Raw genomic sequence first — 26,759 nt, 5'->3', positions numbered from 1 at the left:
GCGAGATAAAGAAGTGCGGGGTTTGGTTCGTAGACAAGGAAGATGTAGAGAGGTTTAATGCAGGAACTATTCAAAGTAAGAAAAAGAGTCAATGCTTTGATCATGAATATTGTTCTGAACCAAGTGGAAGCGGAAGTGATCAATTTGGTCCCTCTGGCTTTCATGATGAATCATATCCTACCATTTATTCATAGAAATTCAGGGTTATGTGATGTCACTACTCCAGTGGATTACTATTGCAAACAAACATGTGGAGTTTAGTTGGTGTGAATGGTGAAGATGCAGAGCAACTGGATGCTAAAGACACTAACATAATATCCTAAAGATTACTTTGCAGAAAATCAATCATATTCTATGACTGCTAAGGTAAATCAATTTAAAATCAAAAATTTATTTTTACAAGTTAGTATTCTTCATTTTTGAGGTATTATAATTTTATGAATTTGTATGCTAAGTTTGCAAATTATAGGATAATTTCAAAATAAAAGCTCATTTTATTTCATTTGAAATGATACTGGAAAAAGATAATGTTTATTTGTATTTTCTTTTGCTTTGAATGGATGGTGTGGTATTCTCTCTTTCTTTTGTCTTTTTCCTGATCCTGGCATTGGAATACCTATTTGGGGGATATCACAGATTCGCTGTGCTTATTAATATCATTATCATCAACAAGCACCCAAGAATGACATGTGGGTCAGCTTGGAGCTATTTTCTTTCTAATTTTGTTCCTTCAATAGGGTTGTGCAACTAATCTCCTATTTGGAACCTTTAGCCAAAGTTAAAATCTTATGAAAAATAATTAGATGAGAGGAAATTTAAGTCTCAGTTTTTTTTTTTTTTGGTTTTTCTTTTTCCCCCCTCTCTGCCAGCTTATGGAGCCCTTCATAGCTGGACAATGTTAGGCAATATAATAAAAGCCCAAATAAGAATACCAATAACTAGATGAGAGGCAAAGCCCAATAGAAGAGCACATGCGCCTCAACCCAATACTAACTCCAGGAATTATCCAGAAGAACCCATGTGATAATTACTTACGTGTAATTCTTATCTATATCTCCCTATGCAACTTCCAGGAAGCTTCTTTTTATATGTTTTATGGTAAGATTGCTAGGGCTGTAATATAAATATAATAAACAGTGAGGATAGGAATTCTCTTTTTCAAGGTTTAGACAAGTACTTTGATATTCACAGACACACGCAAATGGGCATTGACTGTTGACTTATTGTTATAAGTTAGTCCTGGTCAATATTTTTTGGATCTACTTTATAAAATTTTCACCATATTTAGCTCTGTATCTACACTATTCTTCACTAAGTAAACTTTAATTTGTAAACATGGCTTCTTCTTCTTCTTTTTCTCCTCTTTTTCTGCCAATTTCTCCTCAACAAAAGCATGAGGTTCAAAAAAAATATAATGTGTTTCTCAGTTTCAGAGGTGAAGACACCCGCAATAAATTTTTCAGCCATCTTGATTCTGCTTTATCTGCAAAGTACATCTCAACTTTCATGGATGATCATGAACTTCAGGTCGGTGATGAAATTTCACCCACACTTGGCCAAGCTATCTAGAATTCCAAAATCTGGGTTATCATTTTCTCTGAAAATTATGCTTCATCGACATGGTGTTTGAATGAGCTGGTGGAAATTCTTGAATGCAAGAAAAGAAATGAGCAGAGTGTTGTCATTCCAATCTTTTATGAGATAGACCCATCGGACGTGCGAAAACAGAAGGGGAGTTATAAAGTTGCATTTGTTGAACTTGAAGAACGTTTTAAAGATGGAATGGAGAAGGTGCGTCAATGGAGGGCTGCACTGATAGAAGCGTCTAATCTAAGTGGATTGAATTCGATGACTTTCAGGTAATTAATTTATTATTACCAGCAAGTAGTGCAAAATGGGATCCGCCTGATAATAAGGCACAACATATATATATATATATAGTCCATCTATGGTGCAGACGGTCCTCATGCGGACCACAGTATTGGTGACGGTTTTTCATAGTATTGGTGACGATTTTCTAAGAAACTGTCTTTAATACTATGAAAAACCGTTATTAATACTGCGATTCTCATGTGAACCGTCCTCACCATAGAATTTCCGTATATATATATATGTCCTTTGTCTATACTATACATGGGGAGCGTCGATGAGTTTTGGTCTTTTTCACCATTCAACGTGGTTAAAAACGACTGTACCTTGTGCGTTTTGCATTTTGTTTTGTTTTGGATTTTTTTTTAAATTTATTTACTTTGAAAATGTTGTCGTTTATAATTGAAATACCTAAATCTATCATTTTTTATCATTTTCCTTTTAAGATAGTTTGCCAAGGATATAATGATAATTTTGCTAAATCAGATACAGATTCCTAATATGGTTTTGATTATCACTGGTACTTTAACTATGCGATAACTTCCTTTTTACCGTTGACTTGTGATGCTAGATTTGACCTCTCAGTAGCATCTATTACACAAGCAACAACTAAAAAGTTTTTTTTATTTTTAAATAGGAACTAATAAGTTATAATTTTTTTTAATCTAAATTTTGATATTATAATATATTTTCATTACTTTCTAATAAAATTAATATTTCAATATCATTATTCCTAATTTTGATTTTATTCCTCTATAATATTAGCAATTGATTTTAAAAATTAATTGGAATGCAATGTGGGTCAATAAATAAATATTTTTAAATCAAAATTTTGATTAATAACTCAATATAAAATTTTTAAAGTAATTATTTTTATTAGATGTATATGTGTTAATGGAAGTTTTAAAAGAATTATGATGTATTATTTTATATTATTTGTTGAAAATTATATTGATTAATTAACACTAATAAATAAAATGTATTTGGCTTTAATTTTTTTTTTTTTTAAGATTACAAATAATATCAAACCCTTTTAACTTGTGGATCAAATGTTTTAATATCTATATAAAGTAACTGTTTTTGGAGATGTATAGATAGACACATATATACATGACTAACACTATTACACATCAACACACGTGCAAAGTGTCACGGTCTTACATTTTAAACAGCGGAAATAGACCATCTGAGTTCATCTGCGGTGTCAAGACTTTCTTGTCAAGGCCAGCTTTTTTACTATCTGAGTTCATATATCGACCCATCTGATACCAATCGCACACCCCTGAGGTTCACTAACGAGAACTACTCTCACGAATCATGCACATAGGCGACTATGATCGCTTCTCGGCATCAAATCTATTAGCTAAGATGCTCGTCCCATCTATAGGTTCTTATAGTCATCAAGGCTCATGCCGTTTAACAAGCTAGCTCGATGGCCTCACGCCCACTCGGTAGCCTATAGCTCCATCTTGTGCCAAGATCTAGCCAGTAATCTAGCTCTCCATTCGGCCCTTGGTCCATGCACATCCCCAATAACATATAACCCTGAGGCATGCACGCCAGCATCGTGCCAACATACCACCCAAGAGAGCAATACAAGATCAAAAGCCCACATACAAATACCACCCGACGGCATAGTTTTGCCCCATCCGTGACTACTTAGTTTCTAACCCTCTTGAGCGAGGCAGAACCCGAGCCTCTGCTCAATGGCACATTTGCCACAACCTTGTAACAAAGGCCTATTTGTGTCTTTGGCATAGCTGATAGTAAATAGCATAGCGAATGCTACACTCAGCCTTTGGCACAGGCGGCAGTTAATGCCCGCCCCATAGTTTGCCGTCGCCCATGGGAGGCTCGCTTAGCCTAAGCTCGAAGTTGGAGCCAGGGGCCGTGGAGAGCCAGACACGGACCACCTCCCCTCCCCCCCCCCCCCCCCCCTTAAAGAGCTTATTTAGCCATTTCCTTTTTGGCAGTTGTAAATATCACTTTGTGCGATGAGTCATAATGGGGTTTTCTCTAGTAAACCTTCATATCTTGCCCCGCCATTTGACATGCACTATCCTAGTTCTTAAAAGATTTCTATGGTCTGGGATTGAAGATCCTAACTTTCAAATGTTTACGAAATACCACTAAGCCATTCCAAAGGTGCGGACCGTCACACAAAGCAAATGGGCCAAAACCAAGTATATATATATATTGAAAAATAAAATGAGAAAATTTTATTAAATTAAAGGTAAATTTTTATTTACATGTCTTTAGATTTATCATAATGTCACCTAGATATATGCTTTTGAAAAATTATGATTTTTAAATGACTCAATTTAAAAATATCAAAAGTGGCTCAATTTTTATTAGTTAATTTTAACAATTAAATGTAATAATTGAATTTTTAAAATGTTATTTTATCATAAAATATTAATTTTTATTTTTTTTATTTTAGTTGTTAAAATTAACTAGTAAAACTGATAAAAAAGATAAATTAGTCACTTTTGATATTTAAAAAAAAAAAAAGCATAAATGAAGATTTTTTTAAAAAGTTTGAAGTGTAAAGAATATTAGGTATAAATCAACACCAGCATAACACATATATTATCATGAATAATGTCAGAGAGCTATGGATGTCCTTAAACCAGACTTAAAAATTATCATATATGCAACCTAGAATTTTTTTTATTTTTTATTTTTATTTTTTATAGACTTGGCCTATTAGTAAAACTACCAATAATATTTAAAATATATTGTAATTCTTGTTTTTAAAAAATCACTTTTAAAGGCAAATTTCATTTAGATCCATTAGGTTTCTTTTCTTAATTATACTTAGATTCTATACTTTTAAAACATTATTACTAATCTCTATTTAATTTTTTATATTTATCAAAACAAACCTAACTTCTTAATGAGAAGATAGTTCTTTTGTGTTTTTGTGTGTGTGTGTGTGTTTTTGTTTGTTAACAAAAATCAATATTGTATGATTAAATAACATTGTAAAAATATTATTTTGGCTTTTAACTATTAAAATTAACAAGTAAAAAATAATTAATAAACAGGTTTTGATAAAAATAGAAATTAGGTATTGGACGTTAGCAATAATTTTTCAAACAATATCAATTCTAATGTAATTAAAACTAAACCAAAAAAGTCTAAATGGAATTTGCTACTCTTTTAAATGTTTAAAAGAGCTCCTAATATTCTTATGTTTTAAATTTTCCATTTCTTGCAAAACAATGGAATGTGCCATCATGAACTATATTTTTGACATAATTATTCCTTTGGTATAGTTTATTTAAGTAGAATTTTTATTTGTAGAGCCTTTCATGACTATATCTTTTTATTATACATCAACTATTTTTTAATATAAGTAATGTTGGTTATTACTTATATGTGTACAATATTATTTTTTATTAAACATCAAATATTTTTTTATATAAGTAATGTTAATTAATAACCATAAAACGTTTACAAAGATTAATGTGGCAAATATTATTGTTTATAAATTATATTATTTTAATTTTATTACTTAGATTTTAGCTTATGTATAGTTCTTTAAATATATATATATATATATATATATATATAATGTTTAGGATTTAAAGGAAAATATGGTGAGGAGTGTTTTTATTAAAAAACAAAAAAATCTTTTTTTGTTAATTATGGTAAGTGAGAGAGTTTTTGCAAAAGATAAGAGCAAAGCTTTTTTAAGAAGCTTAAAATTTGGTGCAATATCTGATCTGAGAAAATATTTGAAATTTGAATTTTTGATCAAATTTGATCAAAGTTGATCAAATGGGTTCTACAGTTAATTTTTTACTATGAGAGTAATTTTGTATTGACCAAGTTACTGTGGCGAGATACCTATCGATACGAGTTCGTAGACTAGCAATACATTAAAATCTGAGCTAAGATTGGAAAGTTATGATTAAAACAAAATGCAATTCGGACTGCTCGTTAAGTCCAAGTTGATTTTTTATCTATATGGATGTTGATGTTGATTTATATACCATATGATAATGTTTGTCGATATGAGTCTGTAAATTGGTGGCATGTTTAATTTGAATTTATGGTTGAAAAGTTATGGGTCTGTAAAATTGTATCTATTTTTTCAGGGATTAATTTTACTAGATAATAAAAAATTTGAAAAATTCTTTCATTTGTACTACGTGTCACCACTTGGAAGATGTTATTTGTAATGTTTGAATAGATGCCATGTGTCACGATGAAAGAGGGTCACAAATTATTTTTGAATAAAAAACTTATTTTTTCTTTTGTATTTCTTTTTCTGTCTTTTCCTCCCCTTTCTCTCCTCCCATAAGGGTAGAAAATAGCTCCTCTCTCTCTCTCTCTCTCTATCTCTCTTCTCCGTTGAATGGCTGTTGGCCATACTTTGGCTGTCGGATGGCATACATTGGGAAGTGTGGTGACCCACGGCTGAGGGACCTCAACTATCCAATTTTGGCCATTTGGTCAGCGAATGCATCCAGATCGATGGTCTAGCACCGACGGCCAGTGTTTCTCTTGTTGGTTGATTTTTTGGAGGCCTCTGGTGTAACACCCCATCCCAAACCACATCGGAATTCGTGCATGTTGACCGAGGTTGACCGTTGACCGAGAAGGTCAAAAGTTGACTTTTTGTTCCAGTTGAAATTTCGAGTTGACTAGGGTACCGTGGCGAAGTGCATGATGCCCCGAGTTCGTAGACTAGTAGCACGTAAAAAACGGAGCTACGGTTTGAAAGTTATGGGCAAAACCAGCCGAGGTGCAAACTGTCTAGAAGGTGCCGGGAGTTGTATGGATGGATGTAAAGTACTCGTCGATATGAGTTCATAGACTAGCAGCATGCTTAAATCGGACATCTGGTTAAAAAGTTATGGACGTTTGAAGTTTACCGGATATCGTAATATTTTATTATATTTGGCTTAAGTGCATAGTAACGCCATGTGTCGGCACCTGATTGGTCCACGTGGGTGAATAGTATCACCCACGGTGGCTTTTATTTGACAAAAATCTCAGGGAGGAGAGAGAAAGAGAGAAAGGGGGAGAGAGAGAGAGAGAGAGACGATCGGCCGCCAGAATTGACAAATTTTCCGGCCGATTCTTGCTACACGCGTCGGCTAGACGGAAGCCTCTCCCCATTTTCGGCCAAACCCCAAAATTTCATGATCGCCGGCCGCCGGACGTGCCCAGATCGAGCCGGCGAAGCTCGGTGGCGATTTTCCCCTCCACCGCCGGCCACCGCCGTTTGACCCCTTTCCGGCTGTTTTCAGGCCACACATGCTAGCCACCCCTCACCACCTCCTCATTTCCGGCCAGCCCACCAAATTTCAAGGCACCGGACCTCCGATGCGCCGGGATCGGAGCGTTTTCCGGTGAGGCGCCGAAAACCTTCAAACCCCGATTTCTTCGCCGTTTGGCCTCCATTTGCCTCGCCGCCGGTCCCATTGGAACCCTCTCCCCTTGATCTACAAAACCCCCAAAAATCTCAGCCAACGGCCACCGCACGCGCCGCCACCGGCGAAGGTTGCCGGTGACCGCAGAGGCTCGCCGGAAGTCACTGTTCCGGCGAGTACCCAGTTGCACCGCCGGTCCCTCTCCACTGATTCCGACCCCCTAAATCCAAATCCGGGTTGCTTTTCTTCCAATTCACGACGGATTGAGAGGATCAAAGAGTTGAATCCCGAAAGCTTTCCGGTGAGATTCCGGCCACCATGGGCCAGATCTCCGGGAAGTAAGACCGAATTTGTAATCCTCGTCGCTCAAGCTTCAATTCGGTATATTGCTCGTCAACTTTAGTTTTCGTTTGGTGTTCGCTCTCCGGGTACCAATTTGGGAGTTACCTGATTAAAATATTAATATTTGTTGTTTGGTGTATTGTGGATGTTTAGGTGCACGTGTGAGTAGTGAAGTCGATCCTGCGGAGGATCTTGATTGAGATACGTGCTTAAGGTGAGTGACCCACCTTCAAATTAATTTCGGGAATTAAATTTGTGAATATTTGGTGTGAATTGAATATTTGAAATTTATATTCTCTGTGTCAAATATTTAATTAATTATTGTGGAAATTATTGGTGGATTTATTTTGATTAAAGAAAATATGCACTATATAAGTTTATGCCATGTGAAAATTATTTTATGGTATTGAGAATTTTGGAATTCAATTATATATGAAATTCTTGTGGTTTTAACATTATTTTGGGCATGATTTGATTTTCAAATATTTTAAGGAAAATATTTGTTTATGTTGGTGACTTCAATTTTTATAAGTATTCCCATGGAATATTATGTGATTCAATTTATTATATTTCAGAAAAATATTTATGCTATTGGAAGAATTTGAATATTTAAATTGGTGGATTTGAAAATCATGGAATTTATGACGTTGATTATAAAGAAATTGTGGAGAATTTACGGGTTTAATTGGATGGAATAAAACCGGTATATTTATGGAAAATTTGAAATTTTAAGATGTATTGATTTATGATTTTTAGATGCACCATACACGTACTGGTGTTCTGTTTATATGTGATATGGTTAGTGTGCACACGGATGTGATTAGCGCGCAGGTGGGTGTGAGTAGCGCGCAGGTGATTTTATGGGGTTGTCCTATGTTTGCCATCGGATGAGGGTAGGCCGCCCCTCTATGGCCGGGACACCTGTTTGCAGCGGTGCAGTGGGATGCCACGTGACCGTATGCCGGTTTCTCTCTATAACCTCCTGTCTGGCGGTACCTTGGGACGCTGGGTACTATTGGCGCCACTGGTATATAGTGGGTGCATCAATTGATTTTCAGAACTGGGATTTTAAAATAAATATTTTGAAATTGTATTGGAATTAAGAATATAATTAATACTGTTTTTGGTATTTATTTGAATGGGGACTTTAAATTGGTTTAATTTTTTACTTTACTTAATTATTCATAAATTAATTTCTTTTAATTATAAATTTTGGATGCTTGATTTATTATATTTTATTGGATATTTAGTTGAATAAATTGATGCATTGGTTTTCGGGGATTACGAGTAAAGGGTTTTGTGAAAATATTTTAAAAGGGGAACTTTTCCAACCGAGAGAATTGTAAGGGTTTTGAGAGAAATTATTACTTTTAATTAATTATTATTTATCTACTTAATTATCGTGGTATTATAATTGTATAGTAGATAGGGTCACTCACTGAGATGATTAGCATCTCATATTTTTAAATTCTGTTCCTCTAGGTACCAGGTTTGTCGGTATTCATCCGGAGCGGACTTGATCTTCATCGCTGTCTTAGTTCGAGAAGTACCCTGTTCTTCATTTATTGAAATTGTAATATTTCTTTCATCCATGTTGTATTCTATACTTAGTAGTACTTCATAATGCTCTGTATACTGTATTGGACACTTGTGTATTAATTATGCACTGGATTACTGTTGTTAATTTGAAGTGCTATAAATTTGTGGAATCAACTTGTAGTAATGTGGGAGGAATAAGGGGATGAATATAGAAGTGTGTTTTCAGTGCAGGAAATTTTTGGTTAGTCCTACCCTTAGGGGAGGTGCTGCCGGATTTTCCATTGGAAGGTTCGGTGGTATTTCCCTGGGATCAGAGCTTGTCTAGGGTTCCGGGGAGGAATTCTGGACGGGTCCTGACATCTGGCCATAAGATTGGTTCTTTACTCAGTTGATATTTCTCTTGTTGGCTAGTTTTCTGGTGGTCTCCAACCATAAGATCAGTCTTTCCCCCTAGTTTTTGAACCTGTATTATTAAAAATGGCCTCCATTCATTCAAATTCCAAATTGTTTGTGAGATACATTGGAGGGAAGTTTGGTTGAAACAGTTCGATTATTTTCTGGCCAACATTAGCAGTGTTGAGCTTAGCAGAGGTCAGTGGCGTGTTCTTCATCTCATTAGTTTTCTATTGGTACTTTGTCTGTGAATTATGGTGGTATATTTGAAAAGTTACTATTTTTGAATAAATTTTGTATTTAATGTGATAATTATATCAAATTGTATATGTATGTATATGTTTATGTATAGATATGTAAATGTATATTTGCAAATGCATATTTATATATATATATATATATACATGCATAAGTATATATGTGTACTCCTTTGATATGCGAATAGATGCATATATATATATATATATATAAAGGGGGTTATAATTCGGACATCCAGATGGGTAGAAAAAGGGATTAAAACATTCCTTTCTTTGTTTTTTGGCCATTGGATGGGTATGGGACAGTCAAGATTAGAAATTGTTTTCACAAGATTAGAAAAAAAATTTCTACCTACCATTTCCATCCTCTTCCACCCCATTTGACCCCATCTGCCACCTTCTTCTCTTCCATTTTTGGTAGTCATCAGCCATTGTGAGCCCAATGCGTAATGTACTCTAAACCAAACCACTAAGCAACAAATAAGTTGCAAATTTAAAATAAGCAAAAGAAACCCATCGAAGGTAGATACCTGTTTGTGAAGAACATTCCAGCACAGAACTTGCCTACACATAGCAAAAGAGTCCACTTCCTTGTTATAACATTCATCGTGGCTATCTCTCCTACCCCCATCCTCTGCTCTTCACAGACATTTTTTGCTCTTTCTATTCTTCCACTAAGCTAATTCCCATAAAAATAATTGGTAAAAAAGAAAAAGGAAAAAGGAAAATCCAAGAAGAAAAACTAAATGAGAGCCTAAATCTAAGAAACCCAGAAACAGATTTGAAATCTAGATACAAAGGTCTAATTTTTTGGCTATGTGTGCAATAGTCTCTTTTCCCTCTTGGAGAGGCAAGAGAGAGGTAGCATAGAAGACGACCACCTAACCACTCTTTTACAATAATTCCTAGTTAAGGAACTGCTCCTTCTGCAAAACATTTCTCACAATGTCCCACACTCACTCAATAGCACCAACTAACAGATTCATTTCTTCTCTCATGATCATGGTGTCGGTTATGGGTTTTGGTTCGCTTTAGATTGGTCATTTTAGCCAACACCCATTTTGCTTCACAACCATTATTAAAGTTCATAACTATTACTAATCCAAAATAAAATTGAGAATTTATATACTTACAATAAATATAAAATATTATAAGCTGTTAGAAAAATATCATAATTATAAGTTGTAAATATAAATTTTTAGAATTTGCAAACTTTTTCTTTTTTTTTTTTAATACAATTGAATCTATAGCCTGATTGGATATGTGGGTATGTCTAGTTGGGCTCACAGTAGCCAATGACTGTCGAAATGGGAGAGAAGATGGTGGCAGGTGGTGTCGAATGGGGTGGCAGAGGAAGGAAATGGGAGGGAAAAAAATTTTCTAATCTTGACCGAAAAAGAGGTGGTGTCGAATGTGGTGGAAGAGGGGTGGGTGAAGAGGAAATGGAAGGTAAAAATTTTCTAATCTTGGCCGTCCATACCCATCCAACGGCCACTAAAAAAAAAGCATGTTTTTAATCCTTTTTCTACTCATCTAGACATCCGGATTATAGCCTTTACATATATATATAAATATTTAAGAGAAAATTTTACAGTGTCGATGGTCTGCATGTTAATCTCAATATTGACAATGGTTTTTGAAAAACACCATCCTCAATATTCTTCTTTATGTGATAGTATTGATGATGGTTTCTTAAAAAATCATCGTTAATATTGAGGTCCACATGATAAAAAGGTAAAGATGTCTGCACCATAAACGAACTCTATATTTGAGTATATAAATATTTATATGTATAAATATGGAGTTCTTCTATGGTACGGATGTCTACACATTTTTATTATCCAAACTTCAGTATTAACGATAGCTTTTGAAGAAATCGTTGTTAATATTATCATACAAAGATGAGTATAGATGATGGTTTATAGATGATGGTTTTTTAAAAATCGTCGTCAATGCTTAGGTTTGCATCATAACACGGTGTGAACTATCTGCACCATAGAATTTCCTTATATACATGAACACCTATGTATGTGTGTGAATATATGTGATTACGTCTATGTATATATGAGTGTATATGAACATACATTATTTATACATATATATATATATATATATATATTTGTATAAATATGTATATGAGCATGTATATTCTTATTAAAAAGATTACGTTTATATGTATATAACTATATAGATATGTGTACAAATATATATAAATGTATGTAGATGGATACATATGCTTGTATAGATATAGTTGTGTATATATATATTTGTGTTATTGGAAATTTTGAAAAAATATTATGTATGTTTTAAAATTGAAGAAAATTGTTATTTAATTTGATTGTGTAGAATTTATGTGATTTAAATATATCTATTGCATAGAATTATGTTTATGGTTATAAAGAAATTATTATGCTAAATTATGGTGAGATTTATTGTTATATCCTCTTATTAAATTTATTATACAAAATAAAATATATATTTGTGTGTGTTTATTTTTGTGTGAAATTTCATGTGATTTAATATGATTTTTCATAAATTAATTTTAAAAATTTTAAAAAGATATTCATTTTTAATATATAAAAATATATTTTTGTATTTGAATAATGGTGAAATTGAAATTATTGTAGAAGTAATTAATTTTATAAAATTGTTGCATTTATGCAGTTGTTTAAAAGGAAATATGGAAATGTATAGATTTAGTAAAATGTATAAATTTGGTCGTATTTTATCAAATTTTGATATTTATAATATTATACAATTTTATAATTTTTAGATGTACTGGTATTCTGTATTGTATTTATGGTTTAGTGCATAGTATGTGTGATTACCTTGTGCGAGCCATGGATATGAGGGTTGGTAAATATATTTGCACAGCTAGCATCAGCCGCCCTCCTCTTTAATTGCAGGATGATTGGTTGTTATATTATGGTTATCTTATGAGAGCTATGGACCCGAGGGCTGGTAAATATTTCGTACAGTAAGGATCGGTTGCCTTCTTCTTAACAAGTATTTCACACAGCCTCCTTCGTTGACAAGTATTTCACACATCAAGTAGCAGTCGCCCCTTCCTTGACCGCAAGATGATTAGTTATTATATATAACTAGTTATTATATTATGGTCATCCTGTAGGAGTCATGGACTTGGGAATTGACAAGTACTTCGTATAATGAGCATCAATCATCTCCTTTCTTGACCTCAAGATAATTTGTTATTATATTATGGTCATCCTATAGGAGCCATGGACCAAAAGATTGGTAACTACTTTGCAAAATGAGTATCAACTGCCATTTTCTTTAGCCGAGAGATAACTGGTTATTATATGGATTAGCGCACAAGTTATATATATAGTCATCCTTTGTGAGCTATGGTGAGAGAGAATATGCAAATATATTTACGTAGTGAGCATCAATCATCTTCCTCTTCGGTCGTAGGATGGTTGATTATTATGGATTATCGTGCATGCATATATGGCTATCATTTGGGAGTTATGAGCTTGAGAATTGACAAGTATATTTTCTTAGTGAGCATCAACCATTTTCTCCTTAGTCGAAGGACGACTTGTTTAGCCATAGTAAATTATTAGCAATCAGCACCATGGGATGCTAAGGTGACTAATCGCAGGCTTTTCTGTTTAACCTCCCTATCAGAATAGTCATTGGGATGTCTAGTACTATTTGACACCATTTCTATATTTTATGGTACATCACGTGTATTTTCATGTATACATATATGTCCTTATGTATCACATCGTATGGGATAATGACTCGATTCAGCCCATGAATAACTTCGTCTTATGACTCTATTGCCTACGAGATTAGTAGATTGGATGACCATTATAGATAACCATCCCAGACTGTATTAGTAGTGGTATAATTGCAATAGATGATATCAAGAGACTGTATATTAGCATGTTATATGGTATATCGAGCATATCTCTGTTGCAAATCTAAATGTGCGAATCACGTAAAATATTTATAAATTTTAAAATTTTATTCTATTATAATTTATTTTATTTTAACTATTTATGATTATAATTCTCTATTAATATCATTATTTGTTGTTAAAATTATTATTATTACTACTTGTTATCATTTTATTATTATTATCATTTGCTATTATTATTATTTGTCATTGCTTAAATGTTAATTATTACCGTAGTTATAATTATTATTTATTATTATTATTGTTATTATTGTTTAGTTATAAATTTGTTACTGTTATTATTATCATAACTCATATCAATTGCATACTTATCGTATACATCTCATCAAGCAAATATGATAGCCTTTGAATACATATGATAGCCTTTGGACAAGTATGATAGTCCTCAGATAAATTCTACTAATATTATTACCATTATTATTATTATTATTATTATTATTCTTACTGTTATTGTTGTTGTTGTTTTGTTACCATTCTATCTACATTTATGCACTTGGTGTATTTATAAAATAGTATAGAAATATAGGATTGTATTAAGTAGGTGATGTGAGTGGACATGAATCCTAAAGGTATTTGTTTTTATTAATTTTATTTGCGGCAATTGTATTCTTATGCTTTATTACTGAAGTACTATACTTTATGGAAATATTTTGTAGTAAGGTGGTAAGAATAAGGTAGTGTGATAGCGGAGTGTTTTCTGTGCAGGAAATTTTTGGGGCACGGTTAATCCTCAGGGATAATGTTATTGAATTTTCTGAAGGACGGTCCAGTAGAGTTTCCTAGTCACAGTTAATTTAGGTTCTGATAAGGAATTTTGGATGAGTTCTGACAGTTGGCTTTTCTAAAATTGTTTAAAAAATCTACTTTTTTTGTCAATAAGTAATTGATAACTGTAGTCAAATGCTTATCTTTTTTTTTTTTTTTTTTTTTTTTGGGAAAAATTACTTTTGGCTCTCAAGTAGAACTTTTTGAATAACAAAGCTATACCAAACATAAAGCTGAATTCATAGCATTCTTGTGTTTAAGTTCCCTTTACCAACAAAAATATGAAAAGCACTATCATTAGGTATATTTTGCCACATGATTGATTCAAAAGATTAATTTATAAATTCCATATTAAAACAATAAGACAGTGAACTAATATAATAATAATAAAAAATAGTCAATAAATAATATTATTTTTATTTTTAATTGGTAACAACCTCAATAAATATAGGATTTAAAAATTGAATATGGCGAACAGCGTAGTAAAATTTAAACATTTTGCTTTTATATTAAGACTTGGTGAGTACTATTTTTCTTACAACTGTAATGCTTCATTTTTCTAGGGGTGAGAGTGAGTTAGTTCAAGAAATTGTCAAAAATATTTTGGAAAGATTGTTGCAATATCAATCATCAGATGAGCAATATTTCAAGGGGCTCATTGGAATCAAAGAAAATATAAAGAAAATTGAAAGGATATTATCCATCGACTCAAAAGATGTTTGAATTATAGGTATCTGGGGCATGGCAGGTATTGGAAAGACTCCCCTTGCCAAAGCTGTATTTCAAAAATTATCAAATTCTCAATTATTTGAAGGTTGCTATTTCCTTGAAGATGTTAGAGAAACAATTAAAGTACCTGGAGGATTAGATCATCTGAGAAAGAATCTTATATCTTGTTTATTGAATGACAAAACTATTCAAAAGATGGATACCCCACTTGAAGCTTTACCTTCTATTATTTTTCAGAGACTTCGACGTAAAAAGGTACTTATTGTTTTGGATGATGTGGATAGCTCAATCCAATTAAATGTTTTAGTTGAAGGATGTTGTGAACTTGCTCCTGGATGTAGAATCATTGTTACAACTAGAGATAAGCAAGTGCTTAGGACAGCAGCCGATAGTATTTACCAGGTTAAGAGCTTAAATGTCATTGAATCTCTTGAGCTCTTCCGATTGCATGCATTTCGTGAAAACTCTCCAACCATTGATGATGAAATGGTTTTAGAGGTAATAAGATATGCTAATGGGAACCCACTAGCTTTTAAGGTCTTGGGCTCTTTCCTTTGCTGTAGAAGTCAAATAGATTGGGAAAGTGCACTGAAGAAGCTGAAAAGGGTTCAAGATTCAGAAATTGAAAAAGTGTTGAAAGTTAGTTACGACGGGTTAGATAAAGGGACCAAGGAAATATTTCTTGACACTGCTTGCTTATTTAATTCCTTTTTTACAAGAGGCCATGTAGAAAGAATATTAGGTGGCGGTAATTCCACTATGGAAATAGAACTAAGTGTCCTCATTGAGAAGTGTTTAATTGAAAATGGTGAAAGTGACAAGCTATGGATGCATGATTTGCTACGTCAAATGGGTCGGGCAATTGTATGTGATGAAGATAAAGAACCTGGTAATCGCAGTAGGTTGTGCAATGCTGTGGAAGTTTGTGATGTATTGGAAAATTGTACAGTAAGTATAAATGAATTATTGATTTCTTCTAAAAGTGATAGAATTTCTTCTTACAAAACCATTTCAAACAAACAAAATTAGGTCCATATAAACCAACGAGTTCTTAACAAATTTCCCTTAATTTTATCCTATTTATTATAACATTGATGTGCATCTTAAATGCCAGGGAACCGCAGCAGTTGAAGTCATATCATTGGACATGTCTGAAATTAAAAAAAAATGTTATAATGGGTCATAGAGCCTTCTCCAATATGCGCAACCTACGAATTCTCAAAGTTTCTTATGGTCATGATGATACTACCAGAAATGAGTGGATCCACAAGTTAAAACTGTCCATTCCTCGATGTAACACCCCATCCCAAACCACATCGAAATTCGTGCACATTGACCGAGGTTGACCATTGACCGAGTAGGTCAAAAGTTGACTTTTTGTTCCAGTTGAAATTTCTAGTTGACCATGGTACCGTGGCGAAGTGCATGATGCCCCGAGTTCGTAGACTAGTAGCACGTCCAAAACGGAGCTACGGATTGAGAGTTATGGGCAAAACAAATCGAGGTGCAAACTGTCCAAGAGGTGCCGGGAGTTGACTTTTTATCGTTGTATAATTTTGTTTTGAATTTTGTATGGTTGTAAAGTACTCGTCGATACGAGTTCATAGACTAGCGGCACGCTTAAATTGGACATCTGGTTAAAAAGTTATGGACGTATGAAGTTCGCCGGATACTATAATATTTTATTATATCTGGCTTAAGTGCACAGTAACGCATGTGTCGGCACCTACTTGGTCCACGTGGGTGAACAGTCTCACCCACGGTGGCTTTTATTTGACAAAAACGACGGGGAGGAGAGAGAGAGGGAGAGAGAGAAACGACCGGCCACCGGAGTTGTCAAATTTTCCGGCTGATTCTTGCTACACGCGCTGGCCAAAAGGGAGTGCCTCCTCATTCCTGGCCGAACCCCAAAATTTCACGGCCAACCGACTGGCAACGAGCCCGGATTGAGGCTTTTTTCGGCGGCAGCGCCAAATCCTTTCACCGCCGAGATCTCCACATTCCAGCCTCCGTTCTTGTCACCGCCGGTACCGTTGGAACCCTCTCCCTTCAAGCTACAAAACCTCCAAAAATCACGGCCATCGATCGCCGCACGCACCGCCGGTGGCGACGGTTGCCGGTGACCGTGACGGCTTGCCGGAGAACTCCCTGTTCCGGTGAGTACCCAGCCCCATCTCCTGTCCCTCTCCACTAATTCCGACCTCCTGAATCCAAATCCGGTATCCTTTTCCTCCAATTGGCGATGGTTTGGGAGAATCGAAGAGTTGAATCCCAAAAGCTTTTCGGCGAGATTCCGGCCACCTCGGGTCCGATCTCCGAGAAGTAAGACCGGATCCGTGATCCTCGTCACTCAAGCTTTGATTCGGTATATTACTCGTCAATTTTAGATGTCATTTGTGTTCGCTCCCCGGGTACCCATTTGGGAGTTACCCGATTAAAATATTAATATATTTGGTTGGTGTACTGTGGATGTTTTAGGTGCACGTGTGTGGGTAGTGGAGTTGATCCTGTGGAGGATCTTAGCTGATATACGTGCTTAAGGTGAGTGACCCACCTTTAAAAATATTTTGGGGTAATTAATTATATTTAATTGGTGTTTAATTGATATCTGGAATTATGCTCATGTGGTGGAATTTAAATATAATCGGGAAAAAATATTATTTTATATATAAATATTTACCCATTGATGCTAAACGGAATTTTGGGTTATTAAGAAATTCTCGATTATTATATTATTGTGATTTAATTATATTTATTACACATGAGCAAGGTATTTTCATTAATGAATTGTGTTTGGATTTTTATATTATTTTTGGGCATAATTGGTTTAAATATTTTAAGGACAATATTTGTTTAATTGGTGGTTTAAATTTTATAATTATGCCCATGGAATATTATTTGTTGGACCTCGTGTTACGAGAAAATTTATTTTTATATTGTTATCGATGGTTTCGTACCGGGTATGTTAAAGGAAAATATGTGGGATAGTAAATTTGAAAACTGGTATATTTCCCACGGTAGTTTTTGGAAAATCGGTACTGTAATAATTAATTTAATAATTATTTTAGAAGCACTCATACAGTATTGGTGTTCCGGTGTATATGTGGTTAGCACGCAAGTTATTATGTCTCCCGTGAGTTGCCATTGGACCGAGGGTAGGCAAGTTTGATATTGGCCACAGCCGCCCCCCTCCTTGGCCGGGATGACGGTTTCAGCAGTAGTACTGTCAGGACACTGAAGTGCCGTATGCAAGTTTCTCTCTTAATCTCCCGCCAGTCGGTGCTCGGGACGCTGGGTATCGGAGGGCATCACTGGTATATGGTGTGGTGCGTCAAGTATAAATTTTTGGATGGAAATTTCAAACCCCAAAGTGTTCAAAATTATTTATCATATTTTATTACATTTTATTTATATTTGGGGTATTTATTTATTGTTTATTAAATTATTTGATCCCTTGGTTTTCGGGAAATACGAATATTGGGTTTTGTGAAAATGTTTTAAAAAGGGAACATTTCCAACGGAGTGAATAGTGAGGGTTTTGAGAGAAATTATTACTTTCAATTGTTTATTATTTATTTATCTATTTAATTGTCGGTATTAAATTAAATTCTCTTATTTGTTATATTATTAATATTCAAAGTGTTCAGTAGATAGGGTCACTCACTGAGATGATTAGCATCTCACGTTTTTAAGTTCCGTTCCCTTAGTTGCAAGGGGTGGTAGACGTTCTTTCGGAGCGAACCAAATCTTCGTCGCTGTCTTAGTTCGAGAAGTACCTTTGTATTTGTTCATTTCAATTGTAATATTTCTTTCATCCTTGTTGTATTCTCTGCTTAATAGTACTTCATGAAGCTCTGTATACTTTTCTGGACACTTATGTATTATTTATGCACTGGATTACTGTTATTCCTGTGAAGTACTGTAAAATTGCGGAATCAATTTGTAGTATTGTGGGAGGAATAAGGGGATGAATATAGAAGTGTGTTTTCAATGCAGGAAATTTGTGGTAAGTCCAACCCTTAGAGGAGGTTCTGCCGAACTTTCCATTGGAGGGTCCGGTAGGGTTGCCCTGGGATTAGGGCTTGTCTAGGGTTCCGGTGAGGAGTTTTGGATGGGTCTTGACACTCAAGCTCTTTACTCTTATCTTTCTTCTAAGTTACGGTTTTTACAATGGGACTTATACCCATCAAAATCGTTGCCGTCAAAATTTATTCCTGAGAATCTTGTTGAACTTGTACTTCATGGCAGCCATGTTGAAAAGCTTTGGAATAGTCACAAAGTTATGGTATGCTTAATTTAGTTATATTGATTAAGATGTTAAAGTGCATGCATATATGAAGTAAAATTAACCCCCTTTTCTCCTTTGTTTTACAGTCTCTTCCGGTGTTAAAAAGGATGGATCTTAGTTATTCTGAGTTCCTTACTCAACTACTATATTTGACACAGGCTCCTAATCTGGAAAGGATAAATCTTGAAGGCTGTACAAGCTTGGTTCAGGTTTGTTCATGTCTTCAAAATCTTGACAAGCTTACTTATCTAAATTTGAATGGCTGCTTTAAACTCAGAGATGTTAAAGAGATGTTCAAGAGAACAGAAGGATTATCTAAAAGTTGGATCCAAAATTTTACGAGCAATTTATGTCTCTACTCATCTCAGGCTCACATTTCTCAAAAGTTTGCACCCAATTTAAGATATTTAGGTTTGAATAAGACGGCAATAGAAACTGTGCCCCCATCAATTGGGTCGAGTCTTGTTGAATTAGATTTGAAGTTTTGTAAAAGACATAAAAGTCTTCCAACAAGCATTTGTCATTTGAAATCTATTGAATCATTACGTCTATGTGGTTGTAAGAAACTGAAAGGGTTTCCAGAAATCTTGGAGCCTATGGTACGGTTAATAACACTTTATCTAAGTCTGAGTGGGATTAGAGAGTTGCCAGAGTCGATTGAAAATCTAGTTTCCCTTGAAGTTGTACTTATGGATGAATGCAAGGACCTTGAGTTTCTTCCCAATGGTCTATGTAAATTAAGGAACCTTAGGCTGATATCGCTCTTCAACTGTTCAAAAATTGAAAAATTGCCTCCCATTCCACCATCTTTGAACACCTTGTGCGTGGATTATTGTCAGAGATTGAAATCTTTGCAGAGGTTCCATCTCAATATTTAAGTGTGTCTGCATGTCACTGCACATCACTGGAGAACATTTCTAATATTAGGAGTGTTTCACCATTCCTGGAAGCGGATCCCCTTGCCAAAAAACCACGTTCATGTCCTGATTACTTTGAATTTTACGGTTGTGGAAAATTGAATCAGAACACACGCAACATGCTTGCTGATGAGGCATTAATTCATATTCTTCATCGTTTGCACTTTGGATCAACTGTATGTATGTCTATTTCTCTTCCTTTGCTGACATGGTTTATAATATTTGAGAAAGTTGATTAATTTCCCGTTCATGAAACAGGCCCTAGTTGCTAGATCAGTGTATTTTTGCTATCCGGGAGATGAAATTCTAGAGTTGTTCAACCATCAAACTTGTGGGACTTCAATCGATAATATTGTTCTTCCTCCAAATCGGAATTATGACAACTTCTTGGCTTTCATTTGCTGCATTTTTCTTCATCAGAATATAAATTACAAATGTATATCACTTGAATTTCATTGGAAATCCAATTCCAAAACCTTCTGTTGTTTTAGTGAGTATGGTTTTTTTAGGTTCCAACATCTTGAGCATAGGAAGGTCAGTTCAGATCACGTGCTCATGTGGTATGAAACAAAACCGAGGCTAGAAGAAATGTTTGGAATAACTTGGCCACCTACTTGTTGGACTGAGGTGTCTCTCCGTATCTGGTTTAAATACCTTGGTTATAGAGGACACGGGCCTGACAAGATTAAGAAGTTTGGGGTTCGGTTTCTATACATTTGAGACCTAGAGACGTTATATGCAAAAACTTAGACTCCTCATTGAAGGTTGTGAATCAAGTGGAAGTGAAGCTATTGATTCTCTTGAGGAAGAAGACCATGATGAACCACATTTTAAGAAACTCAACGTTATGGGACTGTTTATAAGGTGAATCGCACGTACATTTTTCTTTTTTTTTGGCAAGTTAATTTGTATTTGTAGGAGTTAATATACTCTCTTTTGCAACTTGCATTTTGCAGAATTTTGGTTGTATTTATATATATATATATATGCTTGAGTTAAAAATGTATTATCTGATCTTCTTATAGATAATCTAGTGATCCTGCTTAATGAGACAAGTTATATAAAGTTAAAATCTTTGGTTTTTGCATGAAAATGACGTGTTAAAATGTGTTTCTGCAAAGGTTTCTAACTCTTAATTAATTGATAGTTCTTCAGCTAGATGTGTCTGATTTTTAAATTGATTAATTTAAACTCTAGCCTTCAATCGTCATCATTTTAAAAAGCAATGTAAATTTAAAAGAAACAGCCTAGTAATTTCATTTCTTGGTTTACCAATGTCAGATCACGCATCATATGACTCAAAAAAAAAAAAAAAAAAAGCAACATGAAAGGACGTTATAACCCTCCAACTACCAAATTTATAATTGAGGTAGATAAACACAAGCTATATTAAATAAAAATACAAAAATAAAAACACCCACAACCTACAACAAAATTATTAACTGAAAAAAAAAAATATATATATATATATATATCTTGCTAACGACCCACAACCTACAACAAAATTATTAACTGAAAAAAAATATATATATATATATATTTATATATATCTTGATAACGACCCACAATCTACAACAAAATTATTAATTGAAAAAATATATATATATATATATATATATATATCTTGCTAACATTATAAACATTAGGCTAAAGGCCATCTGGTGGGATGTTATTATGTGGTGGGACCATCCATGATTTCCATGTGGTGGGAACATCCAATAATAACGGAAAACTCGAATCACAATTTTCAAGTTTCACCATATTCTACCACCCTCAATGGTATATAACAAAACTAATGCATATATAATTACTGAAAACGAATATATATATATATATCTATATATTTATTTTTACCGAAGAATTGACATGAATATGACAGATGACTTAGGGAAGGGCAACTTGTACATAAAAAAAAAAAAAATGTCTGTCTTGTGTGTTAATACATTTTCTTTATATATATATATATGTTTCTTTTTTTTCTTTTTCCAAATCAAAACAAGGTAACTAAAGTCATCTTAATGATAGCTAGGTATTGTTAATTGTCTTTTTTGTTAGCTAGCTTACATAGTTTGATTCTTTTTTTTTTTTTTCAGAGTTTTTATACTTTTTGAGATTAATGATCATTTCGTTTGGTAAATCAAAAACTTGTTGCGTAACTAATTAATCTTGTCTTTGAAACCTTATGAAGACTTAAAATTAACCAAATTAAGAAGCTTATGAAAATGATGAGGTGAAAGGAAAAATTAAGTTTAAGGAGCCTTTAGTAGACTTTTCATCCCAAAAAAAAAAAGGAGTCGACACACGGAGGGCATTGACCACTGACTCATTGTTATATGTTTTTGTTCAGCAAGTTTTATATAGTCATGATATCAATATTGATCATTCCTTATCTACCATTCTTCACTAAGGAAGCTTTAATTTGCAGATATCTTTTGTTTTATCACTCTCTGAACTTGGTTTTCTTCGTTGTGATCCTTTGATCATGAAAAACGCACAAAACCAATACAGAAAAATAAAGAGAGGTAAAAGCACAAAAATTGATAAGAAAAATTGTATTATTTACTATGAAATTTATACATAAAAAACTTCTCTAAAACTCTCTCTTAAGGTCTCCAAAAACTATGTTGTCTGTAACGTGTGTTATGTGATATAAGACTGCATTTAAGTATCTATTTATAATGCTTTCTAGGGTTGAAAACCCTAATCGGCCAGCCTTCTTAGGCATTTCAAAAAACTTGATGGTCACCCCCCGTCTAAACCAACTATGTCTATACACAGCTTCAACTTTTTTGGCATGACAACTTTCGTAAACATATCTGCTGGATTCTCCTTTGTATGAATCTTCACAAATCTAAATAATTTATGCTCAGTCACATCGTGTATCCAATGATAGCGGATATCAATATGCTTTGTTCGGAAATGATACATTGAATTCTTGCTCAAATCCATAGCACTCTAGTTGTCACAACGTATCTTATAGTCATTCTACTTGATGCCCAGTTTATGGAGTAAATGCTTTAACTACATCATGTCCTTATGGGCTTCCGCTGTAGCAATGTACTCTGCTTCTGTCATGGATAAAGCTACAGACTTTTGCAATCTTGACTTCCGTGACATAGCTCCTCCAGTAAAAGTGTAAATATAACATGAAGTAGATTTTCTAGGATTACCTCTCCCACAACATAAGCATACTTTGGATACCCTTAAGATACCTGAGAATTCACTTGACTGCTTCCTAGTGTTCCTTTCTAGGATTTGAAAGAAATTTGCTCACGGTACCAACTGCATGAGCAATGTCTGCTCTGGTAGACACCATTGCATACATCAGACTTCCCACCGTTGAAGAATAAGACTGTGAAGCCATCTCCTTTATCTTTACTTTAGATAAAGGGTATGATCTCTTACTCAACTTAAAATGGTTTGCTAATGGAATGCTAACTGGTTTGGCCTTATCCACGCCGAATCTCTTTATTACTCTTTCGATGTACTTCTCCTGAGATAGCCATAACGTGTGATTCTTCCTATCTCAGACTATTTGCATTCCTAAAATCTGTTGAGCTGGTCCCAAGTCCTTCATATCAAATGACTTGGAAAGTTCCTTCTTTAGTTGACTAATTTTCATTGCATCTTATCCAACGATCAACATGTCATCAACATATAGCAAAAGTACAATTAAGTTTCCATTTAGAAATCTCTGAATATGAACACACTGATCTGCATCAATCTTCTTATATAAAAGGGTCAAACTTTTTGTACCACTATCGAGATGCTTACTTCAGGCAATACAAGCTTTTATTTTGCTTGCAAATGATGTTCTCTTTGCCTGAAACCTCAAAACCTTCTGGTTGTTCCATAAAAATCTCCTCATGTAGATCACCATGAAGGAATGCTGTTTTCAGATCCATCTGCTCAAACTCTAGATCTAGATAGGTTATTAAACCAACAATAACTCGTATCGAAGTCATTTTCTCCACTAGTGAGAAAATCTCATCAAATCAATTCCTTTCTGCTGAAGGAAACCTTTGACGACCAATCGGGCTTTGTGCTTCACCACACATCCATTGCCATCTTTCTTGAGCTTGAACACCCATTTATTCCTTAGTGCCTTCTTTTCCTTTGAAAGCTCAACCAACTTATAAGTATGGTTCTTCTGCCAAGATTCCATCTCATCTTGCATTGCATGTAGCCATTTTTCTCTGTCTTGATGGGGATTAGCTTCCTGAAAACTCTCTGGTTCTCCCTTTTCAGTAAGCAGAATATATTCAGATTCTAGATATCTCTTTGATAGAATACAGTCTCGTTCAGATATTCGAAGAGGTGTATCATCATTTGACTATTGTGATGGTCTTATAGCTTCTAGTGGTTGAGCATATCTCTACCCAATATCCTCTTCTCTCTCTTGTTCTCCTTCTAGTAATTCTCTATGCACCTCATCATCATCTATGGTGGGTTGTGCTGGTGCTGGATCAGGAACAAAATCATAGGCACTAGTACTAGAAGACTTCATTGGCTTCTCAATGTCTTTTATAGTCTGGTTTTCATAAAATACTACATCCCTACTTTTGATAACCTTATTTGCCTTTGGATCACATAATCTTATCCAAATTCTTCATCTCCATATCTAATAAAGATGCATGTAGTAGTCCTTGCTTCGAGCTTCTGTCTAAGCTCCTTGGATACATGTGCAAAAGTTAAATATCCAAATACTCTTAAATGATAGTATGAGAATTTTTATCAGACCACACTTTATCCAGAGTTTCAAAATTTAATGGTACTAATGGCAATCTGTTAATCAGATAGCAGGTAGCAAGAACAACTTCTCCTCATAATGACTTTATTAGCTTAGCCATATTGATCATACTTCTGACCTTTTCCATAATCGTTTGATTCATTCTCGTGACTACACCATTATGTTGTGGGGTGCGAGGAACTGTCTTCTCATGCTGAATGCCCTATCCTCTACAGTAGGCATCAAACTCTCAGGAAGTATACTCAGCTTCATCGTCTGAGCGAAGACATTTCAGCTTCTTTCGTGTCTCACGCTTTACCATGGCATGGAACTTTTTGAAGTGATCGAAAATTTGATCCGTCATCTTCAGGAAATAACCCACACCTTTTGAGAAGCATTATCTATAAAAGTTAAAAAATATCCATTGCTACCTAAAGATTCCTCTTCCAAAGGTCCATAAACATCAAAATGCACAGACTAAGCAATTCAAATCTTCTCATTGAAGAGGATTTAAATGAGACTCTATGTTGCTTACCATACAAACAATGATTACAAAGATCCAATATAGCATCCTTGGAAATAGTGATAAGCTTCTTATTCGTCAAGGTAGACAATCCTTTCTCACTTATGTAACCGAGTATTTGGTACCATAGATTTTGAGATACCTCTTCTATAATGTTGAGGCTATCTGCACAAATTTTCACATGAGTCTTGTAAAGTGTTCCATAAATATGTCCTTGAGCGACAACCATAGCACCTTTTATCATTTTCCATGTGTAACAGCCCGTCCTGAAGTACATCGGAATTTTTACATGTTGACCGAGGTTGATCGTTGACCAAGTGGGTCAAAAATTTGACTTTTTATTCTGGATGGAATTTGGCATTAGCTAAGGCACCGTTACAGAGTACGCATTGACCCGAGTCCATCGACTAGTAGCACATCGAAAACAGAGTTACAGTTTGAAAGTTATGACCAAAACAAGTTGAGGTCCAAATTGTCCAAGGATGCCCGAGTTGACTTTTTATTTTTGTAAAATTGAGCTTTGACTCATGCATGGTTGTGAAGTACTCATCGATACGAGTTCATAGACTAGCAGCATGCCTAATTTGGACATTTCTTTGAAAAGTTATGGACCTGCAAAGTTTTCTAAATACCATAATATTTTAATATATTTTTAAATTTAGTGAACAGTGTATGCTATGTGTCATGTTCTCAGCCAATTCCATGAGTGAACAGTGTCACCCATAGGTGACTTTTATTTTGGCCAAAACACATGTGGGCCAGGGGGAGGAGAGAGGAGAGACCACCACCACCGGCCACCACCGATTTGCCATTTTCCGGCCACCCTTTCCATACACGCTCCATCCCACCTTGAAGCCCACCTAAAAACTGGCTGGCCAGCCAAAAACCACTGCCAATGGCCACCAGTCGCGCCGCCGGCAGTGACGGTTTTCGGTGACCACTGTGGCTCGTCGGAAACTTGATTTCGGCGAGTTTCTGATCACACCGCCCACCTTTTCCCACTAATCCAAACCCCCTAAACCCAAATCGGAGGTCAGTTTCCTCCAATTCATGGCGGTTTGTGAGATCCAAGGACCTAAAT

At 34.7% G+C, this 26,759-nt stretch overlaps 1 protein-coding gene across 1 annotated transcript; it reads left to right on the top strand.

Annotated features, from left to right (window-relative positions):
* The first annotated feature begins 1,335 nt into the window (after positions 1-1,335).
* On the top strand, positions 1,336-20,387 carry LOC107424053 (TMV resistance protein N-like). The gene is made up of 6 exons (XM_060817963.1): positions 1,336-1,527; positions 1,660-1,859; positions 15,056-15,063; positions 15,241-16,169; positions 19,378-19,506; positions 19,596-20,387. Exons 1-6 carry the CDS (start codon positions 1,336-1,338, stop codon positions 20,385-20,387), a joined length of 2,250 nt encoding a protein of 749 aa, XP_060673946.1.
* The last annotated feature ends 6,372 nt before the right edge of the window (positions 20,388-26,759 follow it).

The sequence above is a fragment of the Ziziphus jujuba genome, chromosome 6, assembly GCF_031755915.1.
Source record: "Ziziphus jujuba cultivar Dongzao chromosome 6, ASM3175591v1".
In the NCBI taxonomy this organism is placed as follows: Eukaryota; Viridiplantae; Streptophyta; class Magnoliopsida; order Rosales; family Rhamnaceae; genus Ziziphus; species Ziziphus jujuba.
Note: the sequence above shows the minus strand (reverse complement) of the source record. Positions and strands in the feature narration are given on the sequence as shown.